This window comes from Odontesthes bonariensis, chromosome 7 (assembly GCF_027942865.1).
Source record: "Odontesthes bonariensis isolate fOdoBon6 chromosome 7, fOdoBon6.hap1, whole genome shotgun sequence".
NCBI lineage: Eukaryota > Metazoa > Chordata > Actinopteri > Atheriniformes > Atherinopsidae > Odontesthes > Odontesthes bonariensis.
The window spans coordinates 35417632-35430986 of NC_134512.1; the positions used below are offsets into that span (position 1 = coordinate 35417632).

Genomic DNA, 13355 nt, shown 5'->3' on the forward strand with positions numbered 1-13355 from the left:
CTTGCCCAAGGGCACCTCGGCCGTGACAAGGAGTTGGACTGACGCTTCTCCAGCTGTCAGTTCCACCAATCTTTTTGCGTGGCGAGTGGGAATCGTACTGCCAACCTCCCGGTTATTTGGAAGTGGTTGCTGCCCACACACGAGATCCGTCCTGAGACGCTAAAGGCTGTGGATGTCGGATGGAGGTCTGGGTCAACACCTGTGGAGTGGCAGACCTGGGCGGTGGTTCCAACGACAGGAGGAATCACGCTGCTCAGCCCCCCCCCGAGAAAGCTCACCCCGGGGGGTTGGAGAGGCCACACTCAGGCCGGTGGCTTCTTTCTTATCAAAGTTTAAATGGTCGGTGTTGATAACAGACGTTTATGTTCAGTGATCCACGTCAAATGATCTCAGGCTAACCTTCATGCTGGAGCCGACTGCCTATGAACTGAACCCGTAGTTGAAGTTCAGATTAATCAGTCTGCTTATCTGAGGCGAATCATTCCGTTTTCACACATTAAAAACAACCCGAGACGTGTGCCATTTACCAGTCGCATTTATTCAATCCCCATCATTTCTGCGACATGAAACAACTACAATAAGACGCCCTGCATTCAGTAAATATTACACGTCAGTGACATGAAGACATAGACTGGTTACTGAACACATTCATGATCATTTTACACATTAAGGAATCATTCATTTACTAAACTAAACCGCGGGTTTGTCCGGTAATTGGTTGTTGTTGGAGACTACGGCACAGCTACGTCCGACCAGTGAAAACCGGGTTTCGCTCACACAGATGGACGGCGCCACTGTTCAGAGAACACACAGAGAGCCTTGAGCCAGTAGAGGACACAGTATTCACTGTACCTCGGTTGTTTAAGAGCAAAGCTGACTTATTACTTTTCCATCTTCAGGCTGAGCTCAAGCGGTGCAAGCAGCCAAAAGAGAGACAAAGTGCCTCGGGGGGGGGGGGGGGGGGGGGGGGTACAAACGGGGCGACAGTGAGATGAAACATGAGCTCAGAGGCAGGATGGCGGATCAGTCGTTTCATCCCAGCTGTACAGTACTACTAAGAGGCTAAAGCAAACCTACATCCCTTTTTCTCTTCATTCGAACATGCAACAATGTAGTAGACACGATAAAACTAATTTCTGAAATCATCCTTCATCCTTTCTCAGTTAAAAGTGCACGAGAGGATGTTGTATAGTCGAGCTACATCCAGACAGGTGAATTTCAAATCTGCAAAGAGTAGTCTCAATAAATATGAGTGGCTCATTTGCTGCTGGCTGAGTGTCAGTGGTCGTCTGTCGGGGTGGGAGCGAGAACCCTGAGTTTTGTTCGGTCCGTCATCTCTGACCTGCAGGAAGTAAGCAGGGGAGCAAATGAGGGCGGGACTCTTTCAGACTTTAAATTAAATTCCATTTCACTCCCCGAAATGTGCTTGGACCTCACCTCCTCTCAGTTCTCGCCCAGCTTGAGCCGTGCAAACTCGTTGGCCATCTGTAGCGCCTCCTGCAGGCACTGTGTGTTTCTACCTGTGGCCTGGGCCGACATGTCTTTGCCGCCTCCTTTGCCGTCCAGCAGGGGGCACAACTGCTGAACCCACTCGCTGGCCTTCAGGCCGCGGCTGGCCGCCTCCTGCAGAGAGAGGAGGAGGAAGGCAGGAGTTAGATCTGCGTAAAGATGTGGCGCTACGACCGAGGCTCGCACGGGAGGGTGGGTGGGATACCTGTGGGACCTGGCACAGGCAGGTGATTTTTCCGGCATCGGGGTCGACGGTGAAGAGCATGGCGGCGGTCTGAGGGGACTGCGACTTCAGCAGCTTCAGAGACTCGTTCAGAGCCTGAGAGAGATGAGGGGAAAGAGGGTCAGAGAGGGAAATGGGACACGAGGAAAAGTGGGTCAAGTAAAAGACTCCTGAGCAGAACTTTTGATGTCTCAATTGCCAGAGGAGAGAGTAGTAACAAGTTACATTTACTTGAGTAAGTTCTAGGAGTAGTTTTAAATCTCTATACTTTTTACTTTTACTTGAGTAGATGTGTGCAGCAGAAACTGTCCTCTTACTCCGCTACATTAGGCTACAATGAGCTGGTTACTTTTCTTCTTACCTCTTTGGTATTCTACGCCTCATTATTTTTATCCCCCCGCGTACGCCTCATTTTAATGTTTTATTCTGACAGAGAGAGAGACTTCCGCCAAAGGCTCTACCACCTGACTGTGTTCCACCAATTAGACGCAGCCGTGCAGTCTGCTCACGTGACCGTACTCAATCTCAGCGGCGGGACGGGTTAGCTTTAGCATTAGCAGTCGTAGCAAACAAACAAAGAAACAGATGAAAAATGTCAGAACCAACGGTGGGAAATGAAGAAGCAGACGAGGCCTCATACTGAAAGCATGTTTACCTTACAAAGAGTGAGAAACAGCAGCTACATTATGTGTCTTCTGTGTCAACCAAAACAAACGCACATTTCAGCAGAAACTCAACATCTAACTTGAGGAAACATGTAGCGCTAAGTTTCCTAAACTCGTTTTTCCCCCATGGATAGGTGAATGTTTGTTTTTTAGGTTACATATGTTTTAAACATTTCCTAAGTCTATCTTATTTTTTATTGAAGTACTTGAATTTACCTGGATTATTTTAATTTAAGCTGTTTTGTAATAAATTTATTTTATCAATTGGATAAACTCTAATTTGCCTAAAGATGATTATTTAGTATTTTTGTCTGTTTGTCAGACGTTACTCAACAGTTACTCAGTACTTGAGTAGTTTTTTCACCAAGCACTTTTTTTTACTCTTATTATTCTGAAGTAACGGTACTTTTACTTGAGTACAATTTTTGGCTACTCTACCCACTTCTGATCAATACCACAGAGCCAAATTCAGTCAATCTTAATTAGTGCGCAACAGATGGGTTTAGTAAAGGCTGATGTCGTAAACATGGTGGCCAATACGATGATCTTTTTAGTGCGTCTGACAAAATACTTTTTAACCAAAACAAAGTAAGTAAAATGTCTTTCAATCAGAATCTGGCTGCAGTGTTTGAGTGGCCGAGAACTGGTGAGGAAGAGGGACGGATGTCCGTCTCCTCGACAGCCAACAGGCTCAAAGTGTCACTTTGTGTTCGAGTAAATCAATGACAGAGAATTTATTCAGCGCTTAAGGGGTGAAAGTTCTTTCTCAGGTAACAAAAAACAAAACTATTCACCCGTTTCTTTAAGAATGTGGCAGAACAAAAAAAAAAAAAGAAAAAAAAAGAGACACTTGTCGTGGCTTGTACCTTTGCTGAGGATCCGGTCTCCATCTCCATGATGAGCAGCGGTTGGTTGGGGTTGTTCTCGATCACCTCCTTCGTCTTCTCCAGGACTCTCTTCTGAATGTCGGCCTTGTAGCTGCGGTCCAGGTCGTCCATCGTCTTCTTCAGGCCCTTCAGGCTTTCCCTCATCTCGTCTTTCTGCCACTGAGAGACCACTGCGGTGCCTATCGACTGCAGAGAAGGCGGAGTCGATGACATCACAGCGCTGAGCTGCTCTGAAGTGTTTCCAGCGCAGAAACGTCCCTTACCTCGGTCATGTCTGCGATCTCTTTCTGCACGTCCTTGTTCGGGGACGTCTGCTGCTTCACTTTGTCTCCCAGTGCGGACAGAGACTGGCGGAGAGCATCGGCTTTCCTTTGGGCCTGAAGGTGGATAAAACAGTATTTAACCTCTAAAAACAGTGGACATTAAGCTGTCCCTCTGTTTGGAATCAATTTAATTAATAATTGTGAGAATGCTTTATGGCATCTAAACTTTTACACTTTTTAAGATATTCAACTTTTATTCAAATTTTCCCGTCATTCAAATGAATGGAAACTGCTTTCAGCTCTTCACAATCATCTCCCTCTTTCCAACTAAACTACTTCTGCATGCTTTCAGCTAGGGCTGTCGCGATAACCGCAAAATGCAATCACCGCGGTGCTGAGAGGACCTCAGCGGTGCGTGTCCAGGCCACCGCCACCACCGTCCACCGCACGCCCGCTTGCACGCGCAGAACAACTCGAGAAACTAAACGAGTTTTTAAGACTGCACAGTAGATACAAAGCGACTGACAGAACTGATACTTTTTAAAGCCAGCACAGTAATAATGATACATTGTATATTCCCCTCAAGGCAGGAGAAACACATTAACACAGCTAGGTGCCGCGTTTCTGTCGCCATCTTTGCATATAGGCACCGCACACGCACACACGTCTGCATGCTACTCGTTGTGGTCTCATTCTCCCTCAGCAGCTGATATTACAAGAATTTTTCTACTCAGTGTCGTAGCAATAGAAGTTAAAATAAAATGCAGTGGCCTACCTTTATCTCGGCTTTACTCCTCTGCCTAGTCCGGACACTTTATGGCTTCGAATCTTCCCTTATTATCCATGTTTAATGTTGTAAATGCGACCGTCTAATATCAACAATAACCTAGCTTCCACAGAACCACAGCTGTGTGTGCACATTTGCTGTAGGGAAATACCTGATCATTTCAACAAAACTGTGTGAAACTATTTAAAAAAAAAAAAAAAAGTTTAAAAAATGTGCCGGGGTTGGTTGGTCGGCGGCAGTCTGTTAAAAAAAACTGTATCCCGGACACGTGAGCTCAACTGCTGCCCTTATCTGCTTCGTTTTTCTTCGTCATTCCTAAACAAAACGTGCGCAGGTCTGCAACAATGTTGATATTTGCCATGTGGCACTGGCAACAATGCAGAACTGGGGTATGCGCTGCTTGATCTCCGCTATGTTGGTCTGTGAGCGAGTAAATGACAGGCAAAGCAAAGTGAAATGTCAGAATCGCTGGGAAAAAAAGACGGATTATGCGCTCGATTTTTCTCTAACATTGCATGTCGTGGAAAGTAGCCTAATGAACAAAAATGCGATATCACCGCATACCGCGCTGTTGAGCGGCTATGAGTCACCGCGGTGGGAATTCCCTCACCGCGACAGCCCTACTTTCAGCTAGAGACACCATTCAAACTTTAAATGGGTCACAAAACATTCAGCTATTACCAATTGTTTCAGCTTTTTCAAATCTTCAGCCAATTTTGAAATATGACAGTTTCAAAATCATGAACATTTTGCTCCTTCTTGATTTTTATGAATGAGCACACAGTTGAGTGCGTGCTGATAAGTCTCAAATTTTTCAGTTCTTTTTCAAACAAATTCCTCTAACTTTCATACAGTTTAACTTAGAGAAACAAATATATCTTAAAATTAGCGGTGGGCATAGATTAATTTTTTAAATCTAGATTAATCTCACTGAAATCTTGAAATTAATCTAGATTAAAATGGCTCATTCAGGGGTCCGACAATCCGCGGGGTTTGCGGAAACAGACGTGTAAACTTTAGTTCCTATCCAAACAATAGTCGTTTAATCCTGAGACTGTTGCAATTGCAGTGTCGAGTGCTTCAATACAATAGTGTAGTAACCCCACGCATACCTTTCTCACTGCAATTAAGTTTTATTTCGAATTTATTTCGGATTTTATTTCGAATTTAGTTTCTTTTTCACAGCTGCCTCTGCTATTCCTGCTCTTCTCAGGTGTACCTAATGTAGTTTTACATCATTTGTAACGTGACGTATATCTTGTATAACAAATTGTAAATAACAAAACGTTTATTCGTGTCCCTGCACTCTCTTTCCTCATGGTTTTTTCTCGCGGGGGTGCTGTACAGCCGCGGGGCCTTTAAGAATTGAACATTCTAAATGTGACGTCACGAGCTACCAAAGCTACCAACGCAAATTCTCAAGCGAAGCTTCTCCAGCGAGGTCGCTCTTGGTGTACACGCAGCAGGCAGCCCAGCTTATTCACATGCATGGCTCCAGCAGTTTCTCTAGCTTCGCCAACTTCTCATATTCAGCACTTGTTGGGAGGGCCAGGTGGTGCTGCTGTTGAGATAGCGTTGTGTGCAGTGCGTCTCTGTTGCGCCACACGCGCAGTATCCTCCCTGCGGCCACCATATTAGGAGCGCTGTCTGTTCCAACAGAGCAGATTTTGTCAACTATCCCCCACAGATTAGCGACCTCCATAAACTGCCTAGCACAGGCTTATGCAAAGTGGCGTTCTTCTGTTTTAATCACACCTAACGGCAGACAAAGTACATCAGCCCACACCCGAGCTAAAATATCAAGGTAAAAGTCATCACAGTTTGCTTACCTATTTTGACCCAGTTCCCAACCCAACTTTGAGAATAGATTAACGGCGATATTTTTTATATCGCCCGATAAGACTCTCAAATTATCGCAGCACGTTAACGCCGATAACGGCCCACCACTACTTAAAATGTAAGAAAATTTGTCCTCTTTCAGCCAATGTAACTACCAAAGAGCTCACATTTACAGAATTTCAGCTATGAGCCTTGAACAGAGATCATCCTCTCAAATTCTCTGACTAACTCCAATGTTAAGTTTGGTAGTACAAAAAAAAATAAAAATCACAAAATTGCATCAACCAATACTTTAGCAACAGTTTTTACTGCTAAAATTGAACTATTTTCAGCTATTTTAGCATGGTCAGCTATCCCCATTCAGCTCATAAGCTGTTTCGCAGGAACAGCTCTTTCTTGTTATTTTTATATTACTGGCAAATCAATCAATGCAAAGACTTGACTTGATCATCACACCATGACAAATAGCAACTTTAAAATGTTGCCCAACTCTGGCTGGATGTGTGTGCATGAGCATGACACCGAGTGTGCGCTTTAACCTTCTGGGCCTCTGTTCCTGTCACAGCGACGATGCGGCGGATGCCCTTAGCGATGGCCTCCTCTGAGACGATGACAAACGGCGCAGCGTGACCCGAGTTCCGCAGATGGCTGCAGATAAAACACAGAAGAACAAACGGCACATTACCAACGCTGCGCGACTGTGGGAGGCAGCGAAGCGGAGAAAACATTACAGAAACAGCAGCAGCAGGAGCAAGACGCTGATGAAACCACATCAACGAGTTTCATCAGCACGAGAGGGGGACATTTTCGATTTAACAAAGGCCGATACAAACGTCTCCTCCAGTTGTTCAAAACCAGAGCTCACTAACCAGATGCAACATCTACAGGCAAGTTTTCTAAGGTTTTAAGGTTTTTCAAGGTCAGGACAGTGAAAAACCATCCGACAATCCTCAGCAGGTCTTAAAATGAGGTCATTAAAAAAGACAAAACATAACATGAACGGAAGCTGAGACAAAATGCAGAAGCAGTGTGTGGAAAACTAAGGCTTCATTTACACTGCAAGTCTTGATGCCCAGATCTGATTTTTTTGCCTAAATCCGATTTTTTTTAACGTGTGGTTAGACGTACTTTAATAATGTGACTCATATCTGATTCACACGATTACACTTGCCCATCACCTGAAACATCGCGCATGCCTACTTAAGTATTTACCAAACTCTGCTGCTGAGGCAAATGGACGACGTTGACATAGGTGTGATGCTAGTGTTGCGGTACATGAGAAGTTTTGGACACTCGACCACTTCCACTTCGATTGTTCTGGTCTTTCACTTCTTTATATTTGGTCTTTAGGGCCTTAACTTTCCTTTGGCACTGGAGCCAGGTCCGCGTAAAGCCCTTCTCCGCCATTAAGTTAGAAATGTCTTGAAAGACTGATTTATTACGATAGGCGCCTTTAATTTTGGTTTGCATCTCCTCCTCTCCCCAAAGACCGAGAAGACCGGTCACTTCCTCAACTGTCCACTGCGCCTCGTTGGTTTTGACCTCCTCCGACATGTTCCTTGTATGTTTATGCTTCTCGCATTCACTAGCTTACCACGTGCGACAAAAAAAAAAAAAAAAAAAAAATCAAAATCGTCGCATATTTAATGACGTGTGGAAGGCAATGTGTAAGAATATCCGATCTGCCTGTTTACACAGCGGTCGCATTGTCACATATTCGATTCGTATCTGATAAATTTCCACATATGAAGGAGGCCTGTATCCGAACTCAAAATATCCGAATGCATGCGTCCTTGTCCTATTTACATGGTCAAAAAACATATCCGATCTGTGTCACATGAGTAAAAAAAAAAAAAATTGGAATTGGGTAACATTTAACTGACAGTGTAAATGTAGCCTAAGTGAACCCTTGCTGCCTGATTAACTGACCATCAGTCAGTGTGAGCAGCTCTATAAAAGCAGGAGTTCTGCAGCATTCAGGTGTGTGTTAACACGATGCCAAGGAGGAAAGACATCAGCAACGATCTCAGAGAAGCAGCTGTTGCTGCCCATCAACCTGGGAAGGGTTATAAGGCCATTTCCAAACTATCTGGAGTCCATCGTTCTACAGAGAGAAAGATTATTCACAAGTGGAAAACATTCAGGACAGCTGTCAATCTTCCCAGGAGTGGACGTCCCAGCAAGGTCACCCCAAGGTCAGAAACCCAAGAGCTACATCTCAGACTCTGCAGGCCTCAGTTAGCATGTTAAAGGTTAAAGGTCATGACAGCACAGTTAGAAACAGACTGAACAGGTGTGGCTTGTGTGGAAGGGCTGCAGGAGAAAGCCTCTTCTCTCTAAAAAGAACATGGCAGCACAGCTTAGGTTTGCAAAGCTGCATCTGAACAAACCACAAGACTTCTGGAACAATGTCCTTTGGACAGAGCAGACCAAAGTGGAGATGTTTGCTCATAATGCACAGCAGCACGTTTGGAGGAAACCAAACACAGCATATCAGCACAAACACCTCACACCAGCTGTCAAGCACGGTGGTGGAGGGCTTAAAGGGATAGTTCGGGATATTTGACATGAATCTGTATGGCATCACCATAACCAGTGTCGTGCATTCAAACTGACTTACCCCCGACAGTGTCCTGTGAGCCGAGTTCTTGTCCAGTGTTGGTCAAGAAATTAGCGCGTTTTTCTTCCCAAAACAGTACGTGTGCTAAAGAGTGATTTATTTCATCACAAAAACCGAAGCCGGCAAAAGTCACTCCTCGTTATCACTTGGGCCCTATACTGTCTCTCATTGTGTATCAGTGCGCACGTCATTCTGACCGCGAGCTGTGCGCAGAGTCGATTCACTTTGTTTACTGCTCGGGAAGATGTCTGACAACGAGAGCGACGAGGAACATATTGACTTCCGTTCAGAGCCAAGGGGGTATCTTTCTGAACCCGTTTATACTGAGGAGGAAGTTCGCCAAATGGACTTAGATCGGGCAGAAAGAGAGAGGGTGGACAGAGAAGTGATGGAAACAGAAGCTGGAGCCACTGCTGGAGCTGCGATACCCAGGGTGGCCGACAAATCCTGGTGCACTTGTTTGAAGTGCGAAGTAATGCAGACAGAGGTGGAATGTTACTGCTGACACGAGTGGGATTTAGTTATGCCCCAGATACAAAACCTTTCCATAGATGAGGATGTCGGCGGCCGCGGGACAGCTGCTGCCTGCATCACAAATAACGGTGACTTCCCTGCACTCCTGAATGCAGGCGTCTGAGAACTTTTCTCCATGTTCCCAAGATCAACTGGAAGAGGCGTCCCAGACCAGCTGGACCCGATGGCCAGTTGTCTGCAGAGTAAGACAGTGTTGAGCACTGCCAAAGAACAGAAAGACTCGTGCGCACAGCTCGCGGTCAGAATGACGTGCGCACTGATACACAATGAGAGACAGTATAGGGCCCAAGTGATAACGAGGAGTGACTTTTGCCGGCTTCGGTTTTTGTGATGAAATAAATCACTCTTTAGCACACGTACTGTTTTGGGAAGAAAAACGCGCTAATTTCTTGACCCCAGCAAACAAGCCGGACTACTTTCGCCTTGACCAACACTGGACAAGAACTCGGCTCACAGGACACTGTCGGGGGTAAGTCAGTTTGAATGCACGACACTGGTTATGGTGATGCCATACAGATTCATGTCAAATATCCCGAACTATCCCTTTAACGCCGTGCAATCAAGGTGTTGCAACGGTCCAGTCAGAGTCCAGACCTCAGCCTGACTGAGATGCTGTGGTGGGACCTTCAGAGAGCTGTGCAGAAACCAGAGCTGCAGACCTCAATGAGCTAAAGCAGCTGGAGAGAAGAGTGGGCCGAGATTCCTCCTCAACCAGAGAGAGACTGATAACGTCCCACAGGAAACCGTTACTTCAACTCACTGCTGCTGGAGCTGCTGCTACCAGCTGCTGGATCAGGGGTTCACTTAGTTTTCTTATTCACTGCAATGCATTCGACTTAATTTTAGTTGAATAATTACACAGCGGAATACGTGATGTGTACTTACTCAGACTTAAGACCGGCTGATGATTTTTATCCTGTCCTGATTCATAAAACCTCAGATCTGAAAGATGGTGTTCTTTTATTTTCACATTATTTTACTGTGTAAATGTCTATAATATATTCTTATAAATAAAATACAGCAGGGAATTTTGTCTCCTGGAGAAAATGAGTGAAATGCCACAGAATAATCTATGAAACAGTTGAGATGTTTTGCGTTAAGGTGAATTTGACAGCCAGGAACAGACGCTGTAAGAGTCAGCGGAGTGCGTCTAATCGCTGGATTGAGCTTGACAAAATGTTGGAGCCCGGGTCTGTGCAGCGACACGGTCGTCTCAACATAAAAACGCAGAAATCCAATTAAAGGTTTACACTTCACAAATCACCCCAAGTCCTCTGAAAGCTACCTGCTTCGTGCAAATGAAGACATTCGCTCAGACACGGCTCTAATGTGTCGCATTAACGCTTTCACGCTGCACACCTGACTGCACTCAGGACAGAGTACCTGATGGAAGCAGCACTGTGTTGCTGCTCTGCTGCTTTATCCATCTTCATCACTCACATTAATGAAACACCCAGTGTGTTAAACCAGGTCAGCAAACACCATCATTACGTGACCGACGGTCGGGGAGCAGTGAGGGGGAATCAGGATGAAGCCACGTAGCAGCAGGCTGAATCTAACAGGAGAACCAACGCCGCTGAACTAGAACTTCAGACAGAAACGTGTTTTTAGGCTCCTTTTAATGGTTTATTCCAGAAAATAATAGATTTTTTTTGCCAACGTACAGTCTTCTTGTCTTCAAAGCTTAGTTCAACTGTCAGAAATCTGGGAGTGACCTTTGACCTTTGATCTGAGGTCGGACAAACAAATGTACAATGTCATCAGAACTAGTTTTTTCTAGCTGCGTCTCCTGGCCAAAGTTAAAATGTTTTTAAGTGGTCATGACCTTGAGAAAGCCATCCATGCCCTAATAAGTTCAAGGTCAGACTGTTTTAATGCTCTTTATGTGGGCGTCTCCCAGTCTTCTCTCAGCTGCCTTCAGCTGGTGCAGAACGCTGCTGCCCATCTTTAACCAACACCAACAGACGTGTGCACATCACTCCTGTTCTTAACTCCCTCCATTGGCTTCCTGTCCTTTAGAGAACTGATTTTAAACTCTTAATGTTGGTTTTTAAAGCTCTTAACGCCCTCGCCCCGTCGTATTTATCTGAGCTTTTAACAGTCCTGGTAGAGCTCTGAGGTCAACAGATCAGTTTCTGCTGGAAGTGCCCAGGTCAGAATACAAACCCTGGGGTGAGCGAGCCTTTTCCCAAAGCTGCCCCCAGGCTCTGGAATAAGCCCCCCGTCCAGCTAAGTCTTATTTCTGACCTGGGCCTCTTCACATCCAGGCTAAAAAACTACTCATTTAGGATTGCTTTTAATACCCAGTAGCATGATGACACTTTTATCTTATTTTATTAGATTTTGTTGTATTTTATTGCTTTCACTGTTCTTTTATTGTTTTTATTTGTTTTTACTTCTTCTTCTCTTTATTTATTACCTGCTGTAAAGCACTTAGGTACACCGTAAGGATTGTCTGTAAAGGGCTGCAGAAATAAAGTACATTTACATTTGTTTGACCAATTTTCCTCAGCAGTTCTGTAGCTTCACAACCATAAAGAGACCCAACAACAAGGAAACTGACTGTGCACTGACAGCAGTCACACTGAAACCAAAGCAACAGCCCATTTTAGACAAAGAAGACACAGACAAACACAGTGTTCTACAAAGTCCAGCAAACAGTTTATCATCACGGGCTGATTTGACTTCTCTGACACAAGCAAGCGACACATTAAAGTCGTATCTGACTCACAGCTGCCTGAGCTTCACTGGCTCAAACTCAAGCCACTAACGCAACCTTCGGAGTTGAGCCGTCACTATTTCTGAGACTGAAAATCCATCGGAATGTAGGGAAACCGAATGTCGGTATCCCATCCAAATTCAAAAGTTACAGACTGTAAAACCTTCATCATCAGGAGACCATGAGAAGTAGTCTGACATGTATTCCAGGGCCTTCTAACATCTGCTTGGCCTAAACTCAGAAAAAGAAGCTAATGTTTTGCTACGAAACTAACGAGCAAAACCGCCTTAAGAGAAAAATCACGACACCAAATAACCCATGAACAAACCTTCTCCTCTCCCCAAAATAAAATCCTCTGAAATCTGTTTAGTTTGCTTTGTGGCAGAGATCACACTCTGCAGCACTCTTTGCTTATTTGTCCTTGGTGAACATCACTCGTCCTAAATCCATCTGTTCTCATGGAGCCACTCGTCCAAACTTCATCGAGGAAACTTCTCGCTGCACCGTGTCAGAACAGTACCTGGTCAACAGTACGCATTTTAAACATCGCAGTTGGCTCCTTAGTCTGCAGCAGCTGTTTAAACTCAATAATACAGACTGCTCTCGTTTGTGCTAATGCTAATGCTAGCAGAGCGTCACATCTGCTCAATGTCTAAACATACAAAATCTACACGTAAGACAGGAACAAGGACCAGAAGCAGGATACTCACGTTCCACCACAAAACTCTATGGAGGTGAGGGACCCTGCAGGACTGTTGGGGTCGTCGAGCAGCTCCTGCACGGGAATGCCAATAGACACGACCCGGACAGGATCGGGGTACGTCTCATCGAACACGGCACGCAGACCCTGGATCGCCTTGGCCTCAGCGAGAGTAGCGTCCATGGCATAAACGGGCTGGATGGTTTGGTGATCAACACAATGGAAGTTTCATCAGCATTATTAAGAGTAAAAAGGTATCCGAGGGCAACACCCATCCATCCATCCATCACTGACCTTTGCATCTCTTATCATGGCACAAGCGATCTCTTCGGTGCGGCGGATCTCGCCGGTGTTGAGAGCACCTTTAGCGGTGAAGTCAAAACGCAGGCGATCGGGAGCAACCAGGGAGCCCCTCTGATCCGCCTCCCCCAAAACTCCCCGCAGGGCAAAGTTTAGGATGTGAGTGGCGGTGTGGTTGCTCATGATGGGCCTGCGACGAGCCTGCGACCACATTGAAGCAAAGCAGAGACGAGTTAAGGCGGTAGCATGGTTGCCGCGTCTGTCACGGCGGTGGTGGACCGTGACGTCAAAATGACGTTTCAGGCCTGG

At 45.4% G+C, this 13355-nt stretch overlaps 1 protein-coding gene across 2 annotated transcripts in view; it reads right to left on the minus strand.

Moving 5' to 3' along the window:
* Window positions 1-968: 968 nt before the first annotated feature.
* The window catches only part of aars1 (alanyl-tRNA synthetase 1), a 30547-nt gene continuing 18160 nt past the window's right edge, over window positions 969-13355 (minus strand). Inside the window, exons 14-21 of one of the 2 annotated variants that reach the window (XM_075470685.1) lie at window positions 13041-13247; window positions 12757-12941; window positions 6713-6821; window positions 3548-3661; window positions 3264-3470; window positions 1715-1828; window positions 1438-1623; window positions 969-1342 (exon numbers count right to left, since the gene is read on the minus strand). In XM_075470685.1, coding sequence (XP_075326800.1) covers window positions 1444-1623; window positions 1715-1828; window positions 3264-3470; window positions 3548-3661; window positions 6713-6821; window positions 12757-12941; window positions 13041-13247 — 1116 coding nt within the window. In that variant the 3' untranslated portion in view covers window positions 969-1342; window positions 1438-1443. Of the gene's footprint in view, window positions 1343-1432; window positions 1624-1714; window positions 1829-3263; window positions 3471-3547; window positions 3662-6712; window positions 6822-12756; window positions 12942-13040; window positions 13248-13355 lie in introns of both variants that reach the window. The other variant, XM_075470686.1, reaches the window with a different exon arrangement.